Source organism: Phascolarctos cinereus, unplaced genomic scaffold (genome assembly GCF_003287225.1).
Source record: "Phascolarctos cinereus isolate Bilbo 61053 unplaced genomic scaffold, phaCin_HiC Scaffold_1;HRSCAF=81, whole genome shotgun sequence".
Classification (NCBI taxonomy): domain Eukaryota; kingdom Metazoa; phylum Chordata; class Mammalia; order Diprotodontia; family Phascolarctidae; genus Phascolarctos; species Phascolarctos cinereus.
The window spans coordinates 161,944,057-161,969,976 of NW_027555514.1; the positions used below are offsets into that span (position 1 = coordinate 161,944,057).

The window sequence follows — 25,920 nt, forward strand, 5'->3', positions numbered from 1 at the left end:
CTTTACACTTCTCTAACTTACTCATTTCATATGACCTGCTCCTCCACCTTACCCCAACCAACACATACACAGTTATCCTCCTGATCATCACCTAAAAATGTACCACTTCCATGTTCATGAACTCTTAAATCACCTTGTTTGATCATAACCTATCGTCATTCTACCTTTCCTTCTCTGCCTTCCAACCCCAAAACCTGTTCTTTGTGTGGACAGTGACCTCTAACCCCCAAACTTTCAGTTCTCTCCTAGATCATTATCTCTTAATTCTCCTCTTTCCCCATCTTGACCCCTCGATGAACCACCTCAAATCTACAATGGGCTCTTGAATACCCTGTCCCCTTAACAAATTGCCAATCTTGCCCAAGACTAAGCCTTGGATCACTCCTTGCATCCGCTGCCTTTTCTCCTACGCACATGCTGCTGAACAAAGGTGAAGTAAATTATGAAACCCTGCTATCTGGGCCTACTACAAATTTCTCTTATGTAACCTCAACTGGGTGCTCACTGCTGCTAGGCAATCTTTTTACACCTCCCCAATTCATTCACCATCCCACCCACTAGTCTTCTAAGTTCTAACTCCAACATTCCCTATTCAATTGCCAAAGTGATTTTTCTAAAACATGAAGAAAAAAAAATGTGGCATTCCTAAAAGACAGTCCTGACCATGACAATCCTTTTACTCAATAAACTGCAATGGCTCCCACTCCCATCACCTCCAGGATCAAGATAAAGTTCTCTATTTGGTACTTAAAGATCTTTCAAACCTGGTTCCTCCCTGCCTTTCCAATCTTCTTACACTTTATTCCCTTACACGTACTCTACAATTCAGCTTTACTGGCCTCCTTACCATTCCTTGCACACTACACATCTCCTGTCTCCATGCCACCTCTGAGATGACATTTTTTTCTTATCTCCCAGCTACTAGTTCCTCTCCACCCCTGAAAATATCTTGTACTTATTTTATATGTACATATATGTATACATGGCATCACCCCCAATAAAATGTAAGCTCCTTGAGGGCAGGACCTGTCTCCTCATCACCCAGCACAGTGTCCTATACATAGTAAGCATTTAAGAAAGAGCTATGGATTGATTGGATGGATGCTCATCATGACATGACATCACTGCATAAAGTCTAATCTAAATGCCTAAAAAAAGATCTTATGACTTAAAATTGAAATCACCATCATAGGAATTTAAAAAATAAAATGGGTTATTTTTCCATTTAAAAGTTTTCCACACTAGACATTGCATTATCATATGACAGATGTGAGATCCACTCCTCTCAGTGCAGATGCTCAGAGACAGCTGTTGCCATGGACAACAACAAAGGGGTTCTTTGGCTGAGGTTAATTCAGAGAAGACTAAAAAGCAAGGTTAACAGGGCAAGTCCCTGCCTTACCATCTCTCCTGAGTATAAAAAGAGGAACCTACTGGCAGAATATTAAGTGAAGTATATTCAAAGAACTCTTTCCCAAACCGACCTATAGTTTCTTTTGCATAAAAACCAGCAGCCTCACCATTTCCTGTCTCCACCCTGCCACCGGCCCCCAGCTCCCTCTCCTGGTCCTCAACTCCCCACTCTGCCCCCTGGCTTTTGTTAATCTTGGTTTTAATCCTGATTGTGATCCAGATACCACTTTCTGTCTCTGGCCCTTCTTCTCCTCTGCCTGTATCATAATTATCTATCTTGGCCTTTAAAAGTAATATTGTACAGGACTTTTCTATCTAAAGCATTCTCTCTTTGACTCCCCAAACTAGCAAGACTTCAATCAGAAGGACAGAAAGTCCTTAGCCATAGTCCATGATGGGACCCAGGAAGCATAATATAATCCCTATCTTACTTGCTTAATTTTAAATTAGTCTAAAGGTATAAATAACTCAAATTATGCTAAGAATATACTTAACTGAAAACAAAACATGTTTCATCCTGGAAAAAAAGGCTTAACGGTTCCTATCTGTTTAAATATTATTCACCTTGTTGAGCATATTTTCAGGTACATCAAACTATGTTAAACAGGATCAGATCACAAAAAAACTGTGAGGCAAGCAAAGAAAGACACCTCTTGGTCAGGTGAAAACTAATCCTCACTAAGGTGTTCGATGATAATGGCTTTTTGTATCATGAGACTTTTAAAAATGAAAAGTCTTGATGACCCACAAAAATGAACGTCTAATAGTGATATTTCAAGTGATATTTCAAGCACTGTGGCAGACTGGTGAGATGGTAGTTTTTTTGTCCAAAATACATAACTCTACCTACTTAGAAGGATAATCTTGATTCCAAATTATATCAAACTTACCATACTATCTCGGTATACATCAAATACAACTGTAAAAAAAGAAATAGCCCAAATTATTTTTACAAACAATACAATTTAAGGAAATACAGTCATGTTTAAATGGTAAAAAATTACATTTAAAAACAAAACAAGCTCTAAACACTATTCAATGGTGCAAAAATTCCTTGGTTTTGAGAACAAGAAAAAATTTCTTACTTCAAAAACTTAAAACTAAGTCTTATAAAAGCCAAAATATACTTCATTGTTATCATCATGCTATTTCTTTCTTTCTAACATTTTCATCTATCATACTTTTGAATTAAAGTTTCATGGAACACATTAATTTCATAATGTCCAATTTGTCTACACACAGGCTACAGGGATGATTCCAGCTTGATACTAAGCAAACAGTACTCTTGGAATAGGTACCCATTTATTTGATTGGGGAGTGATATGAGTAATGTCTGGAGGTGGAAAAAATAAACTCTACCCACACTCAGAGAATAATTAATGCAATTTATCATCACAGCTCTAGCAGAGAAACTTACTTTGGCAAGTAGAGAAAACCTGAGCAAACACAATATTCATGAATACAGGAAAAATGTATTCTTTGATTCTCAAATACTTACATTATTAATTTAAAATGACAAATCGATGCTTAGTAAAGCTCTCCATCTGATTATATAATTTCAAGTATTATTTAAAAGACGGGTATGTAGTAGCATCAACACAACCAATCTATCTTGCCTTCTTTAAATGAATCAATATATATTCGTTATATATTATGAAATATACAAGGTATCCCAAAAATCTTAGTGAAGCTTTAAGCTATTAAAGCTTATATAAGTTATTAAAGCTTAAAACTTCACTTTTGAGACACTATATAATAAACATTTTATCATGATAGGAGAGATACAAATTATATAAAAAAATAAAGGTCTGAATTACAATAATTAAAGTACAAATAGACCATCAGATACACTAAAAAGCAATGAAATATTTGATATGAATCTCCATCTGCTCTTGTTTTGATAAGTTGGGGATCTGGGGGAGTATATATATACATTGGTAAGTAAAAGGTGAGGAGGTTTTCAATACAGTGGTTCAACATGAATGCCATGTATAAACTTCAGAAGTTGAATTTAAGGTATATGGGCAGAGGGAGTGGCCTAGACAGGAATGAGATGCTTCAGTTCCCCCTCACTAATCTTTGAGCAAAGGATGGAGGATGACTCGTTAGGTATGTTGTAAAAGGAACTCTTAAGTGGGTATTGGTAGTACTAGGTGGCTTCTGAGCTTTCTTCTTAATTTGAGAGTCTATGATAGCGTAAGCACCCTAAATCACATGATGAAATAGTCTCATAACATCCTAAAAAGTAAAACATAATGAAAATAACAAATACTCACAGTCTTCATCTAAGAATTTATATTGTATGTGTTTCTTGAAAAAATCCTGTATGGATCTACAGATCTCTTCATTTTGTTTAGAAATGTGATCATAGTATTGTGTATAATCCCTCTGGGATATACCTGCCGAGAAAATATTTGATATATCATAATATGCTTTCCAAATAAAATTTTATGAATCTTATATACTGAATCTTACAGGTGAATCCTATAATTTTACTTTTGAAAACATTTTATCCTCATAGTAACATATTAAGATAAAAACATTATTTCTACTTAGTATCTCTAGGAAAAATCCGGTTACAAGAATGATGCTTACTACCAAAATTTTAAAAATCAAATTTTCAAATTTTACTTTTATGAATTGCACTTTCAAACATTTAGCAAGTATTTATCAAGTGATTATTATATCCAAGGCACTGTGGAAAATATTAAGAATAGGACTGAGTATCTTCAAGAAACTTAAATTCTACTTGGAGAAAATACCTAGACGTAGGCAAGTAAACAGAAAACAGAGGATGTTACATCCAAATAACAATAACATATGAAGAGAGGGATATAAAGTACAATGGAAAGGGATGCCACGTGACTTAGATTTTGAAAGATGGATAAAAATCAGAGAGATAATTCTAAGCAGAGAGAAGATGGAGAGAAAAAAAAAACATTCTAGGTAAAGGGACCTATCTAGAGAACAGCAAGTAATATAATTGGCAGAAGGATAGGTACCTAAAAGAAAGCTGAAGATGATAAAGTTGGAAAGGTAGAACAGGGACAAACTGTAAAGATCCTGGAATGCCAGGGAAAGAATGTTGGACAGTGCTGGTAATGGGGAACCACTGAAAGTTTCTGAGTGAGGAAATGACATCCATCAGAATTTCTTTGATTCTTCGTTGAACTACATGAAAAATTAAAATAGCCCATCCTCTTTCTTCATGGAAAAGATTTTAATCTTCCTCTTTGTATTTCATAATATATTTCAAAACTGTCATTTTTTTCTTTGCCATACTTTCCCATCTTTATGATTCAGCTCTCTTAAGTAAAGGAATACCAAACATTCCTGGCTTTTTTTCTTGCTCTTTTTCTTTTAATGATTGGAGTTTATTTTTTACTGAAAAATACAACACAACTACATGCAACAAGACATAAATGCAGCTAAAAGGTTTTAATTATAAAATATATACAAAGATGTACCAAAAGTCTTAAAGCTTTAATAGCTTAAAACTGCACTAAAACTTTTGGATCACATGATACTTGATATATCTTTTTTCCTAATCACTCCTTTCCAACATGAATTTTATTTTCTTGCCCTAAAATTTAATTTTCACATCCAATATAACTTCATCTTCAAATTTCCCATCTCTTCCTCTTAGGGATTTATCCCTTTAAAATACCTTTCCAAATTTTCTTCATGCACACTGTAGTCTTTTTTTTTTCCTTTTAAAAAGGTATTGAAGGTTTTTTCCTGCCTTTATACCATCATTACTTCCCAATGTCACCCTTTGCCCATAGAAAGAAGCCTGCTATGTTACAAAGTATAGTTAAGCAAAATAAACTACAACATTGATCATGCCTGAGAGCACGTGCCTCATTCCACATCTACAGTTCATTACCTTTCCATAGAGGTGGGGTACATGTAGCTCTCCATCAGTGTTCTAGAGCTCACTCACACACTGAAGGCGGGGGCTGATGCCCTTCTATACTGTTGTGGCTTCAGGGACATCATTCTCTTGGTGTTGCTTCAAACTCATCTTCCAAAACTTCTCTGAGTTCTCAAAGCCCATCATTCACTATAGTGTAACAGCATACTCTCTTATACTAACATACTGCCATTTGTTCAGCCCATCCCCAAAATGCACTGGAGAGTAACCATGGCCACAACTTAACATGCTAAAGGAGAAATAAAAGGGGTTTCCTCCTCAATCTTTCAACAATAAGAGTACTTTGTGTTAGAGGCTCTGGATCTAAATACTTGCTTTTCTAAGACTGAAAAATAAACCTCATTGTTTTCTTTAATTGCATTCATGCTGAAGTCAATACAGGCATGACAAATACTATGTAAAATTAAAGGTATTATGATGAATATCAAAATATGGTTCCAAAAAATTTTTTAAAAAAACACACCGATGACATATGACCCTAACCAAATTCTATATAACTCTTGCCCAGGGTCACACAGCTAGTAAGTGTCTGAGGCCAGATTTGAACTCACTTTAAAGATATTATCTCAATCGAGTCTTGGCTACAGTTATTATTCTCAATTTCACAGATAAGGAAATTGAAGCTCAAGGAGATGAAATGACTTGTCTAATCTCACACAACTAGTGTCAGAGATGAGATCTGAAACAAAGACTTCCTGTATAGCATGCTAAACTCCCCTATCTGGCACTTAACAAATTTCTTCACAAGCTGGCTCTTTCCAAACTTCATATATATTACTCTGCTCCACTCACTGTGTGATCCAGGCATACTGGCCAACTCACTGTTCTGCATGCACATCTTATCTCCAGTCTCAGGCATCTACACTGGCTGCCCCTGATTTCCTCCAAGACTGAATTCAAATTAGGGGTTAGGATTAGAACTGTGATTTCATTGGTATAGAGAACTCTCAGGTAAGGAAACTCCCTCTAGCAGGAAGGCTGGAATTTTCTCTATCATTCAGAGTCTTAGAGAGCTGCCAGAGTACTGAGAGGTTAAATAACTTGCCTGGAGTTACAGAGCCAGGCCAGATTTGAACCTAAGGTCTTCCTGGTTTTCAAAGCTGGCTCTCTGTCCACTACACCATACTTCCCCTCAAGCTTTTTTGCAAATCATTGATAAAAATGTCCACAGTGGAGATCTTTGGGGCACTCCACAAGGGTGTTCCTTTCCATCAAACCACTGATGACTACTCTTCAGGTCTGGCTATTTGTCTAGCTCCACATAAAGAAAACTGTACTCCTGTCTAGCCCACATCTTTCCAACTTTTTCCACAAGAATAGCTTTGGACTTTGTGAAATGCTTTGCTAAAATATAGGCATTCCCCTGATCTGAAAATTCAGTAACCTTGTCAAAAAAAAAAAAAAACCAAACAAGGTCAATCTGGTATGATATATCTTGATGAAGTCAAGGTGGCTCTTTATGGCCACTACTCCTTTTCTAGATGTTCACAATCAATTTGTTGTTGTTCAATCATTTTTCAGTCATGTCTGACTCTTTGTGACTCCATTTGAGGTTCTTGGCAAAAATACTAGAGTAGTTTGCCATTTCCTTCTCCAGCTCATTTTATAGATGAGAAAATGGAGGAAAACAGGGTTAGGTGACTTGTCTGGGGTCACACAGCTAGTATCTGAGGCCATATTTGAACCCAGAAAGATGAGTCTTCCTGCCTGGAGTCAGGAGCCAATCTATCCACTGCACCACCTCACTGCCCAAACAATATGTCTGCTAAAAAATTACATGTCAAGCTTTACTTAAATCTGTAGTCTGTAAAACCTGTTAACCTGTGGAGAAATTCTCTCTCCCATTCTTCACTTAAAGAACATTCAAAGAACATTGAAAGTTGCCTACCAGCCATTAAAGGTAATTCTTTCATTACCCAGGGATGAAATCCTTCTGAGCCTATGACTGTAAACTCACCAAGGTCAAGGAAGTGTCTTCTAAACATCTCCCTACTTTATTTTGCATTATGATTTGCTATTAGCCATTTTTATTCCGTCCTTTCCAATCCAAAAGACACTCTCCTTGGCACAGAAAACAGAAGAAAAATAAAAAGATAAATTAAAGGAAGAACTATATACAGGTAAAAGTCTTGGATGGAAAGAATGCAAGAGATGATGCAAGAGAATAAAAAAAATATAGGGATTTGAAAGTATTAATAGATGTAATGCAAAGCAGCATTGATTCAGTAGAAAACAGAACAAACTCAGAAAATATTTCTGATGGGAAAAGACTGGGAAACAATTCAATCACAGTAATAACTCTGAAGGACAATACAAAGAAAGAAGCAAAGAAATAACACAGAAAAATATCCAATCACTATATCAAAAGAAAATATCCTAGAACTATCACAAAACAAGTGACATATTTTATATAATATTTTAATATATAATTTAATTTTATTATATATAATAATTTATATAATTATATATTGTATATTTAGAAGGAATTCAGAGAAACACAAGAAGAAAACCCAAATCAGATTCATCTAGGCATACCATCATCAACCTTCTAAACTACAATAACAAATAAAGCCTTTCAAGAGTAAAAATACATTTATCTATCAAAAATAAACCAAGGTCTCATGAGATTATATTTATTAAGATTTTTATTTTCATTCCAAAAATTCTTTTAAAAAATAGAATATAAGGCTATACTTTTAGGTTCCCAAAAAAATCAACAGCATAAAAGCATTATTGGGGAAACCTTACTTAACAGGAGTTATGAAAGACTTCAGCAATCTTATACAAGAGACTTAGAGGGGGTCTTGGTTGGCTACAAGCTCAGTGTAAATCAATGGTACGATACGGATGCCCAAAAGAAACTCAAACAATCTTAACATAAATTAGATGAAAGTATAAAATAAGGCAATCAACAATTACATGGTTATTTGTTCTGGTCAGATAACATGTGGGATCTTAATAACAACAGCTGGTATTTAAAAAGTAATTTAAGGTTTGCAAAACATTTCTATACATGCTAACACCTGAACCTCAAAATAAACCTATAAGTATTTTTCCTTTTTTTTAAAATTTATTTTGATTTATCAAAAATCACTTCCATAAGCTTGGAGTTTTAAAATTTTTCTCCCCTCCCTCCCTCTTCCCTCCCTAAGATAGCACTCAATCTGATATAGGCTATACATACACATTTCTATTAAATATAGTTGTAAGAAAGTGATGTCGTAAGAAGAATTAGAACCAATAGGAGGAACCATCAGAAAGAGGAAACAAAGCAAATAGTATCCTTCGATCTGCATTCAAACTCTATAGTTCTTTCTTTGGATGTGGACAGCATTTTTCAGTGACATCAGTATTAAAAGCATTATTATCACCATTCTGGTCTATACTTTTGATTTTATCCAAGGCAGTCAGGCACAGTAGACAGAGTACCTAGAGTAAGGAAGACCTGAGTTCAAATCCAGTTTCACTGAATACTATGTAACACTACACAAATAATTTACATTCTATTTGTCTCAGTTTCCCCATCTATAAAATGGGGATAACAATAGCACCTTTCTCCTAGGGTTGTTGTAAGGATCAAATGACTAATAATTGTGAAGCGCTTAGCACAGTACCTGGCACACTGTAGGTGCTATATAAATGTTAACTGTTGTTGTGTAGGGAACTCCTAGGGTAAAAACTCCTTCCATTAATGCAGAACAGCAATTAGTCTCTAACTAATAATCTTAGACAATCTCTTGCTGGCACCAAGAAGCCACAAAAATAATGTCAGAAGCTAGATTTGAATCCAGTACTCTTTCCACTATACCACACTGAGCAATGTGTCTGATTCTGGGTCCTATATTTTAAACTGAAACAAGTTTGGCATGTTGAAGGAAACTATGTCTGGGGACCATGGTGTGAAAAACAGTAAGAACTGACAATATTAATCCTTGAGAAGAAACCTGGCAATAAAGTACTACTTTTTTCATCATACATTGATTAAGCACCTGTATGCTTCAGGGGTTAGAGGGGGCATTTCAGTGTATGAACTACTTTACTGTACATTTGTCACAAACACATTGCTTTTGGACTTTTGAAAGAATTAACCTCGTCTCTTATTCAATTAGATTTTCAGCAGGATGAAGATTACTAAAAGGAATATCAAAAATAACATAAAGGGGTAGCTAGGTGGCACAGTGGATAGAGCACTAGCCCTGGATTCAGGAGGACTTGAGTTCAAATCCGGCCTCAGACACATATGACTTACTAGCTGTGTGACCCTGGGCAAGTCACTTAACCCTGCTGACTAACCCCCTCCAAAAAATAACATAGAGTAGGCTAACAAACATGGGTGATTTGTACTCTTCTGTTATTTAATTACAGAAGAATATCCTAGATAAGAATAATATGCCTGTGCTTGAACTAATTAAAAATTTAAAAAGTTAACTTTTCTGATATCTTTTATGACACATGGGGAAAATATATCTGTTAGAGCCCTCAAATGCATTGCCTTCAGTGAAATAGGAAGGGAAATGATTATTTAAACACAAAGTTAATTCTTTGTATGAAGCAAATTTATCACTGCAGCCAATGCTCAGCCCCTCCATGGTGTTTTCCCTGACCTTGATTTTGCTGGACCAACCGTTCCTTTGGCCATATTGTTCCTGGAAGTTGATAACATTGTTCTTCCTAGCACCCTGAACCTCTAAAGCAGCGTAGCACAGTGGACAGAATACTGGACTTAGAGGCAAGAGAGACAAGAGTTAGAATCCCAACCCAGATATTAGTTGTGTGACACTGGACAAAAGATTTAACCTCTCTGAGCCTCAATTTTGTCATCTGGATTGTTATAAAGATTGTTATCACAGGACTGTTATAAAGAAATCTTTTTGCAAATTTTAAAGTACCACAAAATTGTCAACTAACAGTATTATTATTATTGCTGCTGTTTTTATTGTTCTTCAAATATGTGAAAGACTGTCAAGGTGAAAGGGGATTATACTTTTCTTGTGTAACTCACAAGGGTGGAACTAGGACCAACACGTTATCTTCAGATTTTATCAGTTTTTGTTGTTGCCACATTATACTGTGGCACTGAGTTTTCAGGACTGCTTTCACAGAACAAACTAGTACAAATGGATGGAAGTTTATGCTCAAAACAAGGAGCAACTATCTGAGATGGCAAAATGTGGAACAGACTTTTGATAAGGACAGTGAGTTCTCTACCATAGAGGACTCTAAGCAGAGGATGAATGTCTAATTGTCGAGGACATTGTAGAAAGGACTCAAGTTTTGAACAGATATTGGATCTGACCATCCATGACGTCCTTCCAACTCTGGGATTCTAAGAATCTAAGTTACAGGGAGACAAGTTTTAAGTGATATAAGAAATATTTTTAAACCATTAGAGCTGTCCAAAAATGTAATGTACTCAACAAAACCGACTGAGCTAAAATTAGAAGGGAAACAGATAACTGGTAGAAAAAAATCTTTGCAGCAAGTTTCTAACAAGCCTCTCATTCCCAAAATAAATAAGGAACTTATTAAAATCGGTAAGAGTAAAAGCCTCAATTGATAAATGGTCAAAGAATATGAAGAGGCAATTTTCTAATTAAAAAATAAAATAAAACCTAGATATCAATAACCACAAGAAAAAATTCTGTAAATCATTAATAACCAGAGAAATGCAAATTAAAGCAACTCTGAAGTTCCACCTCACACCAATAATATACTGACAAAGTTGACAAAAAAGGAAAATGACAAATTTTGGAGAAGCTCCTGGGAAATGGGCATATTAATGTACGGTTGGTGAAACTTTTAATTGCTCCAGCCATTCTAGAAAATAATTTGAAACTATGACCCAAAAGTATTAAAGTGCACATCACCTCACCCAGAAATACCCCTACTAGGCCTATCCTACAATGAGATCAAAGAAAGAGGAAAAGGACCTATGTGAACAAAAGCATTTTTGTTTTTATTCTTCTCCAGGCGTCATTCCTGACTCTCCAGACTCTTTCCACCATGCCACAGCAGTCTCTTCACCCTGAAAGTTCACTCTGCCTCTAGCCTTCTCATACTCTAAGTACACCCTGTCCCTGTAGCCCTTTCTTTAACCAGCATTTTATAGAAAGTGTCCAGGCCAGTCATGTCTTCATTCTTCTCCAGGCCCTATTCCTGATTCTCTGGACTTTCTCCATCATGTCCCAGCTCAAGTACCTTTCTTAGACTTTTTAGAAGGGAATGCCTCAAAATTCTGTAATTACTTACAATCATAATCCCCCTAACTCCAAAGTTCTATAGTTATTTGTAACTTATTCCCCAAAAAGTTTGGTTTTTTAAAGTAATTTTATAAACAAAATAAAAAAAAGATTCTCACCAATAAGCTTATTTTCCTTGACAAAACACCTGAATTCTGCGCCAGGAATTAATTCGCACCATTTTCGAAGAACAAGCTGCCAAGAGAAGAAAAATATATTACCACCATCTAAGAAGGAAAGGCTAAGAAGAATGACAAATGTTTACCTTAACATGAACACATCTAGGGTCAGAAAGTGGTATTACCAGAGGTATCATGTGATGTATAGGATAGTATTATGGTCTTTTCATACAACTAGGGACCTGACCTGTGAGTTCACTAATACAGGGAATTCCCAGATGAGGAAACTATCGCTGGTACCTTTTCTGCAACTTTAATACAGAGAACTGCTGAGGGCACGGTAGGATTAAGTGACTTGTCCTGGGCCATAAAGCCAGTCAATATGTGCCACAGGCAGGATTTGAATGCTGGTCTTCCTGGCTCCAAGGCCAGCTCTCTGTCCAGCACATCACACAGTCTGTCAGACCATTTAGTAAAAAGGGAAAAAAATTACTGAAACTTTATGACAAATGTAATTTACCATTTTGAATGTGCCTACATATTATTCAATATGCAAAAACGTCCCCCCAAAACATCACAAATGGAAAACATTTTCTCCACAATAATTCATGCTCCCTCACCTCAAAAAGATGAAAACAGTTCATAGCTAGCTCTACCTCAAACACTATAGCTATGGTGCTTATTATGAACTAATTTTTATGGTTTGATAGTAAAATATTAGAAAGGCAACAATAAAATACTACTAGGAGCTTGCCTACACATAGAAATGGATACAAAACAGATGCTCATCAAATGGAGGACAGCTAAACAAATTCTGGTACATATGTATTATTGTACTATAAGAAATTATGAACATGATAAATATGGAGAAATGTGAGAAGACTTACAAGAACAGAAGCAATGTGAAGTAAGCAGAACCAGGAAAACAATATACAGAATACATCACCACCACAAATGGAAAGAACAAAAATAACTGAAATTGAATGCTATAGCATTATAAAGAACAAGCTTGGCCCCCAAAAGGAGGAAATACCTCCTCTCCCACCCCAGCTTCTGGCCAGGGGGTGGGGAGAAGGCCTAATGTCAGACATTTTCACTATCTTGGATATTTTGCTTAACAGTTTTTCTTTTTTATTCTTTGATGTAAAGGATGGTTCTCCGAAAGGAAAAGTAGCAGGGATAAATTGGGAAATATAGATGATATAAAAATAAAAGATATCAGTGAAAATTTATTTTTTTAAAAAGGAAAAAAAATTATCTTAAATTAGACTCAAATGGTAACATAAAAAGAAACCTCATTCTCCTGCTCTGATATTGAATAACTTATCATCATGAGTAAGTCATTTAATCTCTCTAAGCCCCAATACGTCCATCTCTAAAATGGGGAGAATATCTCTAAGCACCAACTTCAGAGATGCTATGAGTTTTAAATAAGATGACATAGATAAAAGGTTCTGAAAACCTTAATATGTTATGTAAATACAAGCTGTTATTATTATTATAATGCATTAATGTGAACTTCAGAATGGAATTTGGAGGATGCAAAAAATTAGTCAACATTTGCAATAATCCTTTTTCTATCTTCCAGTTTTGTGACCAGAATATTGTCTAAAATACACTAATCTGTATAAAAATAAAGTCATGATGATTATCAACACATCATGACAGCTATGTAGTCAGTCTTCATCAATAAAGGTCTCTGGAATGATACAGAAATCATATTTAGACAAACAGTTACTGCAGCTGGCAAGTAAAATAGCAATAAGTCATGAGACCACAATGTCATTATTCATTTCCATCAAACTTATATCAAAAATAATAATATTTGTATACCTGAATATTTCAATCATGATTTTAATAGTGTATGCATTACCCTTCCAATGATATGAAGCTTAGTCTTCAGGAGTTGCTACAGCTGGAAATTTCACCAATCTTTGACTAACCTGCAGATAAGTTCCTCCAAACTTAGACAAAAGACTACAATGAGCTAGGACAGTGGGCCGAAGAAAAACAGATAAAACTTGACAAGGAAATAAATGCAAATTGTCTCATACTTGAGCTTTATAAGTATAAGATGAGGAAAGCATGGCTAGAAAACAGTTCATCTGAAAAAGATACGGGAGCTTTAGGGGACGACAAGGTCAGTATGAGTCACCAATGTGATCATGCAGCCAGCAAAGCTAATGTGATCCTAGGCTGCACTAAGAAAGGCGACGCCTTCAGAAGGGGATCATAGGATACTGTATTCTGCCCTGGCTGGATCACATCTACAGACTTGTGTTCAGTTCTGGATTCCAAATATTAGGGAAGACATTGCAAAGCAGTAGAACATCCAGAAGGAAGAGACCCAGGAGAGGCAAGAGTGCCGCTGGTCACCATGACACCTAAAGAATCGCTGAAGGAAGTTAGTAAGGATTTTAAAAATAGTTGTTGATGTCTCAGATGGGATGAGATAACTACCTTTAAGTATTTTGAAGGATGTTATATGGAAGAAGAATTAGGTTTGTTCTTTTAGGCCTAAGGGGCTAAAATTTAAAGTAGCTGGTGAAAGTTTAAGAGGCAGATTTAGTCTTGAAATAAGGGAAAGCATTAAAAATTAAGAGTGTCTCAAAAGTAGAATGGCATAGGTTCCCCCTAACTAAAAGCCTTCAACCAGAGGCTGAATGGCTATTATTTGTCAGAGATGCTATAAAGTAGATTACTGTTCAGGAAGACCTAAATGGCCTTCTGAGGTCCTTTCTGACTCAGATTCTGTAATTCTTCATTTAACCAATGTTTACTGAGTCCTTACTATATATCTGGTACCATTCTAGGCACTGTGGGAGGTACAAGATAAAATATGAGGTCCTTGTTCTCAATGAGTTTATAATTTAAAAGATAGCAAAAGGATGAAACCTTTTCCTACTCAAAAACAAAACAACCCCAATCTTTAGCTTTTAAATTTTGAGAATTAAAATTAAAAGTACTCATATGTTCAAATGATCTGTGATCTTTTTGATTTGGAAGTTCTCTCCAATAAATCCAATAAAAATTCACCACAGAGGATCCACCAAATATGCTGAAGATCCTCCTTGCTTTCTCTTGACATCACAAAGGTACCAGTGAAGCACCCTGGTGCCTAATCCCTTGCTCTTGTCACATGACTAGCCCATTTTCTCTTCCTATCATATAATTATGTTATAATGTCTTTTACCCCAGTTGTTCTTCAAAGTTCCTCACTGATTATATGTTACAGCCTGCTCATACCCACCATGTGTCTTTTCATTTCTCTGTGAAAATCATCTCTAATTCTTTGGAGATTTTGGTATTCTATGTTTTGTTGTCACAAAGCAACACCAGTAAAATGACGGTATTTAAAAAAAAATGGGCCTTCATTTTCATGGAAAGTTTAGGGATATTAAGGGAGCTTTGCATTTTCCAAAGGCAATTCATCCTATTCTCCTATTCAATTCTAAGACTAATATGTTGTCTATTTGTACCATCTGTCCCAGATGTGCAAACTGACAGACAAACTCAGTAAGTTTCTCTTTGAAATGCATGCTTTATTCTGGGAAATAAATATTCATCCCCTGGGTCTTTATCAATGGTCAGCCAAACCCCTCTTGAATGCTCAGTTCTCTTTCAAAAGGCTCAGTAACATTCCAGGCTTTAACGAAACCAGCACGAAGGCATCTTTGAACATAAACACCTAGAGAACCTCATCATCTGCAGGGAATGTTTCTTCAACCCGGACTCTGCTGCATGTCCTCCACTATAGTGACGAAAAGCTTTGGCACAGATATGATATTTCACCCGTCGTTTATAATCAAAGGATTGTCAAACAAGGTTGTTTTTGTTACAGCTCTCAAAAAAATCTTGAGTAACTTTAATATATGAATGAGAGATATCGTTGGAAAAAACTATCAGACAACATTTTGCTCTACCGGATCAAATGCTTTTTTTCCCCATAATTAATCAGCATTTTGGGATCTTCTATTTGCTACACCTTTCAGTTAGATGTGAAAATGGCAAAGATGTGATCTCTCATTAAATATTACTTGTTCCCTACTAACACCCTTATCAAGTATGCCCTCAATTCATGCAGTAAGATGATTCTCATAAAGATTTTGTATAAATGGGAAAATATGCATACAGGCCACTAGTTAATGATATTCTCTTAGTCACCTTTTTTCAGCAGTACTGAGGTCCAAGATTTTTTCCTTTTCCCTTCCTTCAACTATCTTGAACAACTAATCCCTCACACCCCTCACAATTGTGTCACCCTTAGGTTGCATATACATAATCCAATCAGGCTGCCTTTCCCATTTTTGTTCTCTTTAGTGCCACTTCTGCATCACAACCATCAAAAGCAAACACTGTGAGCCTATGGTTCGAGTGTGCTGGTTTCACTGTTAGAGAAAAAAATCTGTTAAAATGATTTTTGCATACCTATTCCATTTTTTTCCTATTTGTTGTCCTCCTTCCAATTTCATACTTAAATACCCTTAGGATGGCTTTACCTGTCTTAACAAGCTTTCTTTAAATTGGTTTTACCCTCCATTGCTTTTTCCTGCTTTATGAGACAAGACTACTCATAACTGTCCATCATTTTTTTAAAAAGATTTTACAAATATGTTTATGTTCTAAACTGGTATTGTCTTTGCCAGTAACTTACTATGGCAAGTAAGTCAGATTCTTACTAAGGCTATTTCTGGACTCTTTTGGTCTCCTTGCTGTGGCAATTAACTTACGCACTTTAACTTCTGCATAAAATTGTGATCAGTATCAGTGTAATTTTTTGTTGCCTATTTCCCATTTTTTGAATGGCAATTATTTGTTTAAATTACTCTGGAAGGAATAACTCAGTTTTAGTTATTTGCCATATATTTTTGTCATTTTTTAAAAATTTTATACTTTTTTATCAGCAAAAATCCTTCTCTTCCATTCCCCTTTTCCACTGAAAAATAAAGAAAAACAAAGCTATTACAAACATGCATAGTAAAGCAAAATTAATTTTCCCATTAGCCTTGTCAAAAAAAAAAATCAGCCTTGTTCTTCACTCCTGAGTCTCCTACCTCTCTTTCAGGAGGTGGGAGACATGTTTCATCATTATTTCCCTAGATTTGTGATTGGTCATTATAATTATCAGAGTTCCTAAGTCTTTCCAAGTTGTTTATCTTTACATTATTGTCACTGTATAAATTGTTCTCTTAGTTCTTCTCACTTTACTGCATCAGGTTTCTCTGAAACCATCCCCTTTATCATTTCTTACAGCACAACAGTATTTCATCACATTTATATGCTATAATTTGTCCAGCCATTCCCCAGTTAATGGGTACAACCTCAGCTTCAAATTATTTGCCACTGAAAAAAAGAGTTATGCATCTTTTTGTACATTCTTATTCAGAGTGTTTTAATCCCTCCGTTAATGTACCCTCTCTCTACTTTCCCACTCTCCTCATTCCTTTCTCTTTCCCTATGGAGTAAAATGTATTTTTGTACCCAATTTTGTGTGTATTCTTTGCTTCTTTGACCAGTTTGGATGAGGATAAGGTTCAAGTGTCAGCCCCTTCCTTTACCCGTCCTCTCCTTGTTCATATAGACTTCTACTCGAGCAGCCTGATTACGTGAGACAGATTTCTCTAACCTTTCTCTCCCTTTTCTCCCCTAATGTATTCTTCCTTTCTATTTAAGATCAAGATATAACAGAACTACTCCCATGCCTCCTGTCTAATTAGAGTCACTCTATAAATCCAGACGTCAGAGGTAACACTTATATCACCTCCTTATGTTAGAATGTAATTAGTTTATCCTGGTCAAGTTCATTATGAATTTTCATACTTATCTTCTTATGTTTCTCTTGACTGCTGTGTTTGCACTTCAAAGTTTCTCTGTAGCTCTGTTCTTCTCATTAGGAATGCTTGAAAGTCTTCAATTTCATTAAAGATCCATTTTCCCCCTGGTGGCATTATACTCAGTTTTGCTGGTTAGTTATTCTTAGCTATAGGCCTATATTCTTTACCTTCCGGAGTACCATATTCTAAGATGCTAAACTGTTTGTGATCCTGATTGTGGTTACTCAGTACCTGAATTTTTGCCTTCTGGCTGCTTGCAGTATTTATTCTTTGACTCAGAAGCTCTGGACTTTGGCTATAATATTCCTGGGAGTTTTCATTTTGGGGCTTCTTTCAGGTGGTGATCAGTGGATTCTATTTCCACTTTGCTCTCTGGTTCTGAGACAGCTGAGCAATTTTTTTAAGATTTCTTGAAATAAGATGTTTAAGTTTTTTTATAGTCATAGCATTCAGGTGATTTTTACAATTCTTAACTTATTTTCTCCTCAATCTATTTTCTAGGTCAGTTGTTTTTGTTAAAAGATAACTTCTAACTGTCCATGGGGAAACTATTTCTCCTTTATGAGTCACATACTCCTCATGTGTAAAATTGGGATAATAACACTTATCTTATTCGGTTATGAGGATACTATGAAATAATGGGTGTGAAAGAACTTGGCATATAAAAAAATAAAATAAAATAAAAGACGAGTTTACAAAAAAAGGTAACTTGCATTTTCTTCTATTTTTTTTTTCAGTCTTTTGACTTCGTTTTACTATTTCTTCTATCTTATGCAGTCATTAGCTCCTATTTGGTTCATTCTAATTTTTAAAGCATGTGTTGCTTAGGCAAGAGTCTGTACCTCTTATTAATTCACTTTTCAATTCCTTTTTCCATAACTTTCACTTCCTTTCCAACTTTTTTCTTTAGTGCTCTCATTTCACTTATAAAAACATTTTTAAACTCTCGCTTCATCTCTTAGATTTTGTGACCAAACTGTTTTTCTCTGAAGCTTTACTTGTAGATGTTTTGGAATCATGCTTTTCTTGTTGGCTTCTGTCTTAAGCATCCCTGTCATCATAATAGCTTTTTAATGATACTTTTTTTGCTTATTCCAGCCTACTTCCTGACTTCATATTTTACTATTTTTTATTATTATCATTTTTTTCAGGGCCAAACTCTGCACATTTCTGGGGTAACAGTGGGAAGTACTTTCTTTTGTGGGGAACTGAGAGTTGCATTATTTCAGGATCAAAGGGACAGCTCAGCACTGAGACCCACAAACTTTCAGTGCTCACATTTGATCCGGGGCAAAGTCCAATCACTCCACTCCACTCCCACCTCCAGGCTGAGCTCTCAACATTTCTGACCTGGATTTTGGTTTCTGAGCAACAAGCCTATTTGGAGTTCCAGTACAATGTTGCTGGACTCAGCCACTACTACCCAGTAGGAAAGTTCCACTGGCTCAGAGAATCTGCCCTGATTATTTCACTGAAGACTGCAGACTATCCTAGAAGCTAGAACTGAGACCCTACCCTGCCTGCTACTTGCCTCAGAATTTGCTTTTCTTTAGGTATCCAACCTAGAGCCTGTGACTGTTCCTTAGCCTGGAATGCCATCTGTAGGCCCTGCCCTTAAAGGGAAGTCTACTCTGAATCTGTGACCCGAAAATTGGATAAGCAATGACAGACCTGCCAGCTGGCACCCATTTCCACACCATGCACAAATATAAGCTGCTCCGTGCTGGATCTGGAACCTCCTCTTGCCCTAGGTACAATGCCCTTCACAGTGTTAGAATACTACTCCTCAAGTTCCTGATCAAACTCTCTTTCCCGTGTCCACAGTCCTCCTATGTCTATCTCTACATGTCAACACTGGCTGGAAAAAAGACTCAGTGTGATTTTTTTTTTCTCAGATTTTCCAATTAGGATTTGGTCAGGTGCATTTTCTAGATGTGTTTGTAGATGGTTTCCTTGGGAGGGGGACAGGCGGGGATGGGAAGGAGGGGTTGTACCTGTTCTTGCTAGTCTGCCATCTTTACTCTGTCTTTTTTCCTCTTGTTTTCACTCATTCAGATTCTAGATCTAACAAGTCAGAGGTCTAATTATAGACAAGAAGGTGGCTCAATGATAACTACCACATCAATAACAATTTTTTTCTTGTTTGTTAAAATGTAGTCTATTTCATCTTCCATAATGTTATTTGGTGCTCATCATGTTATATCTAGCACCCAACAACTCTTTTCTCAAAAAAAGTGTTCATGATGTAAAAGTGTGTAATCTTCAGTGTAATCTATTAGAAAGACTGATTCAGGAAGAAGAAATAAAACTGACCAAAACCTTGTAGATTACACTGAAAATAAGTGTGTCTTTTAAAAATTATTGTTACATTTTTCAAATGAGCTTTGGAGAATATTCATTCTGATTTTAATGTATTAGATAATACAGCATAATAATAAATAATATATTCAAAGGAAAAATAAGCTAGCATATTTTAAAATACAAAAAATATCAGGTCACAGAAGTTTCTATTTATCAGTAACTGACATGTTAACACATTAAAAGTAAAAACCTGAATGACCACATAAACAGCATTTCCAAAGTTCTTAGTATATAGCTGAATAACAAAAAATCCTTAAAGCCTAGATTATAAATTCTATAGTTGGTGCAGTGACAGAGTACTGGGCCTGGTGTCAGGAAGACCTGGGTTTAAATCCAAATTCAGACACTTACTAGCTGTCACTTAACATCTGCCTGCCTCAGTTTCCTCATCTGTGAAATAGGAATAGAAATAGCACCTCCCTCCCAGGGTTACTGTGGGGAATAAATGAGATAATATTTTTTAAACACTTAATACAGTGCCTGGGACACAGTAGGTGTTATATAAATGCTAGTTATCATCATTATTGTTATTATTACTGCTGTTATTACTTCAGTTTTTATGTTCCAACAAGATGCTGCCATATTTCTGACTAAGCTTAAGAACGAAACATGCTAGCAAAATCTCAACAATACAATGTCTTATTAAAACCTGGAAGATGAATGAGGAAATTAGTAAAAAATACAAATTAAGTTTCATCATCAGAGGTTGCACTGATTTAAAAGCCTTTACCATTTAAGAGTTGTTTAATGGCCCAGTAAATAATGATACAGTTCTGAATCATAGGCCTTAGGTGCCCAATCTAATAAGAAAACATGCTAATATGAAAACTTTTACCATGTTGTTAAAAAAAAAAGCTTTGTTCAAAAAGCTGATGTTATTGGTATAATTAATATCTTGTTTTGTGTGTGGTTGTGTGGTTTGTCCTTTTTTCTCGAAGGACCATGACATCAAGGAGATGATGACATGACTTGCAAATGACTTTGATCTGAGGGAGGGAGGGCTGTGCAAGGTCACCAGCCTCTCCTCCAGAGTCACCTGGGTCCAGCGGCCAGATATTCATCAGGACAACTGGAGATGACTCAGGATGCAATGGAAGACCCTGGCCCTTTTAAGCCAAGGTCTTTCAAGTTCTCACTCTGAGCAAGTAACAGTCATTCATTGAATAGGCCTCTTCAAGAAGTGAGTCAAGTGATGGCCCCTTTAATAATAAAAAAAAAAAATCAAACTGGGATGGGAAGACCCTCAGGGCTGCTGGCCAAAAGAGAAACAGTTACTATTTGCATTCACTCTGAGCCAGGAGGGCCCAAAAAATAGCCATTAAGTGGTGTTTGGGCAGGGACCTATGGTTGTCCAATCTATGAGCTCCAGAGTGAACTGCATGTAAGGCTTGGTCTTTGAGAAAGAAATCTAGTCAGTAAACCCCAAGTTAACCAGGCAGCTTTCAGCCATCAAAATTTACCTTTCTTGGGGCAGAACACCCTCAGGTGGTTTGCTTCAGGTTAATATCTATAAAATACTAGTAAACCCATAAAATATTAGTATCTATACCTTATTAGTGTATTCATTGGATCAAATTCTTTAATCATGATCACAGAAGAATGATGTAGTATAATAAATCTGAGGTGTCACATTGATTAAGACACTGTTTTATAAAACAATGAGTAGGATAATACAATTGTTCGACAAGCAGATGCTAACAACCATATTCCTTAATAACAGCTCTAGAAGAGACTAAAGAACACATAGATAAGTAAGTAGAGTTCTAAGTTCTCATCTCTTAAAAAAAGGCATAAAATTTTACTTTTCACATAAAAATAAATAACACTACATACATATCTAAGTCTGGACTGGTCAAACCACTTTGACAAATTCAACTCAACAAACACTTATTCAGTATTTATTAAGTACCAGACACTGGAGTATCAAGAAAAAGGAAGGCTTTCCTTACCTCATATTCCATACAAGGATCTGGGGAATCATCAGTACAGTGAATAAACCTTTAAAAGAAAAGTATTTCTACTTTATTTTACTTGCTGTCACCTTATATAAACTGACATACTAAATTTATCATTTAAGAGATTAATATTTTGTTGAAATATTAATAAAATTTAATCAGAAATCTGAATGGACACAGGAATATAACTAAAAAAAAATTACCATTCTATATAAAGTACAATTTTTTAAAAAGGCAACCATATACATACATATATTATTTTTTATTATATCAATTACGCTATGATTTCCTCTGTGAGGGAAACTTACTCATTTAGTAATAATTGTAATGAGCATAAGGAGATATTTATAATGATAGTACACAGTGAATCAAAGAATCTTAAGATTTAGAAGGAACTGATAGGTCATACAATTTAAGTTCATATAGGAATGATCTCTTTAATACCTACAAAATATAGCCATTTAATCTCTGCCCCAACAAATTCTAGTGATTCAAACCTTACTACATGACAATGCACTGTATTCCATTTTAGGATAGGGGTACTACTTAGACACATCTTACTTTCTTAGAAGCATACTGACCTCCTTTCGAGACCTGTGGCCTACAACCTCATGAGTGAACAGTTGATGTGTCAACCAAAAAAAAAGAAACAGATATGATGTGGGGCTGTACAAGGAGAAGCAGAGCTTCCAGAAACAGGAAGCTGATGTCTCTCACCTCATTTGTAGTACTGTGTTTAGTTCTGGGTGTGACGGTTTAAAAAGGAAATTGACAAAAACTAGAGTGTTCAAAGGAAGGCAGCCAGGACAGTAAGGTTTTAAGTCTGTATCATATGAGGATGAGGTACAGGATAGGACAGCGACAATGGACAAAATAGATCAGCATGGAGAAGTGAAGGTTCAAGAGGAAAATGACAGTTGTCTTCAAGTATCTGAAAAGCTGACACGTGGAAGGAGGATTTTTCTCATTCCCAGAGGGCAGAATTAGAAGCAAATGGTAGAAGTTCCCATCAGGAAATTTAGGCTTGATGTCAGGAAAAAACTCATCAATAATTAGAGAGCAGCCCCCACCCAATAAGGGCTTAATAAATGTTTAATGACTATCCAAAAGTGCAAAGGGCTTCCTCAAGAAGTGGTGGGTTGCCCCTCCTTAAAGGTCTTCAAGCAGACCTTTAAGCAGTCACTTGTGAGGATTGTTGCAATGGACAGTCCTTTCACACACGGTTAAACTAAAGGGTTGCTGAGGTCACTTCCAATTCTCAAATTCAGTAATGCTGTGATTTACTGGGCTGAAGTATACTTCCCTATTACTCCCAAGTATTGGTTCTGATTCTACCTTCTGGAGTTAAAAAAAAATTTCACATTTTTGTCATGCAGCTATTATATAGCTATAAATGAGGGGGTTGGATTAATGATGCTTAAGGTCCCTTTCAGCCCTAAAGCTATGGTTCTATGAGCCTCAAAAGAGCAACCAATACTGGAATGGAAATCACTGGTCATCTGTCTCTTAAAATTAGCATTTAAATTATGGAACAGAAAGGAAAGCTACACTAACAAGAAGACAGAATAGATGATGTATTATATCATAGGCTTACAGAATCACAATCAGCAAGGTGGTACAGTGGACAGAGTTCTAGATATGGAGTCAGGAAAACCTGGGTTCAAATACTGCTTCAAGATACTTATTAGCTACATGATCCTAGGAAATTCACTTAAGTTCTATCTGCTTCAGTTTTCTCATCTGTAAAAATGGGGCTAATAGTAGCACCTACTTGCCAGGGTTATTGTTGTGAGGATCAAATGAGATAACATGTAAAGTACTTTACAAAACCTTAAGGCAATGTGTAAACGTTAGCTTGTTATCACTATTATCATAATTATTATCATTATTATAATTAATGAAAGCTGGAAAGGACCTTAGAAGTCATCTAATCCAATCTCCTCATTTTATGAATAAGGAAATTATCTACCAGAGAAGTTAAGTTACCCAACCAAGGTCACACAATATTGATATTTATTCCTTTGTTTTTACGTCCATTTGAACAAAGAATAACGTGAAAACCCATTACAAGTTAAAAAACCCAAAATCACCATACAACTTAAAGTTACAAAGGCTTACATAAATTAATTTAAAACTAAAAACAGTAGCATAAAAATAACATCTTTCACAATGTTTTGCTAACACTTTCAACAGTGATAATCACACGGAAAAGTTTAAATACCACTCAGCTATTTAGAGCACTTATCAGTAGGCATGAAGTACTTAAACCATTTTTCGATTTGATCCTATCACTATGAACCCTGTGGTTTCTTAAAGATCTGATGCAAGATGAGTTCAAGGTGCTTATAAGCTTTCCCTACAAACCTAGAAAACTTCACAAAACATCTTCAGTATAATTGTCAAAAAAAAAAAAGTTTGTTCATCCATTTGTTTACCTAAGCAATTTAGGCATTCCCTGGCAAAGGGGGAAATTATCTCCCTGTAAAAAGTCTGGGAGAAAAGCTTCCTACCTAAATGCTTCCCTCGGCACTTTCAAGGCTTGGTCTGGTAAATCAGAATTAATCAGCAAGCATTTAATAAATTCCTATTTTGTTCCAAGGCACCATGGAGAAGCAGACAGAAAGCAAGCCTTAAAGCCCAGAAGAAATGGGCTCAAGTCATGTCTCTGACACCTACTGGCCATGTGAATGTGAGCAAGAAATATAACCTTTCGGTGCTCTAAGCCTTTCTCTAAGAGGAGATGCTGGAATTCCCCACACCAAGGAAATCAGAGACCCAGTCCCTACCTATCCCTACTTCATTTCAGGCACTGTGCTAGTTGCTGTACATATAAAAGCAAACAGAAAACCATCCTTGCCCTCAAGCTTACATTGTATTGGGGGAAACAAATAGATACAAAGCAACTGTGTAAAGCAGGCTGCCTGATGAGGAAAAGTTTCACATAAAAGTGGCCAACAGAAGTATGTCTTGAAGGATACCAGGGATTCTAAGCAACAAAGGTGAGGAGGGAGCACATTGAGGCTGTGGAAGAGAAACACTGAAGGCCTGGAGATGGAAGATGACCTGCTGTACATGAGAAGCAGCAAGAACATCAGTACGGCTACTGTACGGCGAAGGATGTAAAGAAGCGTAATGTGTAATGAGGCTGGGAAGGATGTTAAACACCAATTAAAGTAAATGACAACACAAATTACAGGCTAATAAACCTCAAATTTTCAATTGTAAACAAAACTTGATAGTTTCCACAAGTCATAAGTTTCCAATAGACTATTTTAGAGCTCATAGGTTATTAGTGGTAGAAAAATCCAAGGGGAATAAAACCATATATGTAACAGGATTTTCTTAAATAAAGAACCTACCAAAATGGTTTCTGGCTCATCAAAAGAAAAATATGGGTTCTTAACAGTATTTGTACTACAACCTGGTATTTTACTGGGTAAATGTTATTTAATCCTGTTCATATTTTGTTCACAAAAAAGAAAGTCTACCAGCCTTCACAATGCTTCTAGCAGAAGATACATAAAAGATAAAATAAACTGACTTGCAAGGACAGGCGAGAAAGTGCATTATTTACTTAACATAAAAATACCGGCATAAAATGTTTTAGAATGCAATGGCAATGGGAAAAAAAAAACAATAAATCTATGTTCAACTCTTGCTAAGCAATGGTGCTCAGCTTAAGGGAAATGGACAAAATAGGAATGGTTCAATTTCTTCTCCTATAAACTAAGATTGTAAAATTCAGCTTTTAGTCTCAAAAAGGCAAGGAAAAACTTTACACACAAATTACAGCAAACTCTCAAAAACACATGTTGAAAAGAACCTGAACAGCCATCCTTGAGACTTGTTATATGGCATCTCTGCATGCAGCATTTGCAACAAATGAGCTATTTCTTCCACACTTGCCTTGATGAGCCATACTGCTCCCCAAAAAGGCTAATATCATAACTGCCTCACATTAAAAGGAAATTAAGTGGATAGCCAATGGGAAGGGGGGAAAGAAAGAAAAAGATCAATATTCTTTCCAAAAGAGAAAGTTTTTAATTTCATTTGAAGACTTCTGCC

The 25,920-nt window shown here is 35.9% G+C and overlaps 1 protein-coding gene across 2 annotated transcripts in view; it reads right to left on the reverse strand.

Annotated features, from left to right (window-relative positions):
* CDC123 (cell division cycle 123) overlaps nucleotides 1-25,920 on the reverse strand; it is a 95,083-nt gene that overhangs the window by 25,061 nt on the left and 44,102 nt on the right. For both annotated transcript variants that reach the window (XM_020999689.2, XM_020999687.2), the window contains 4 exons: nucleotides 21,850-21,898; nucleotides 11,706-11,781; nucleotides 3,690-3,812; nucleotides 2,304-2,332 (listed from right to left, as the gene is read on the reverse strand). In XM_020999689.2, coding sequence (XP_020855348.1) covers nucleotides 2,304-2,332; nucleotides 3,690-3,812; nucleotides 11,706-11,781; nucleotides 21,850-21,898 — 277 coding nt within the window. The remainder of the gene's footprint in view (nucleotides 1-2,303; nucleotides 2,333-3,689; nucleotides 3,813-11,705; nucleotides 11,782-21,849; nucleotides 21,899-25,920) is intronic.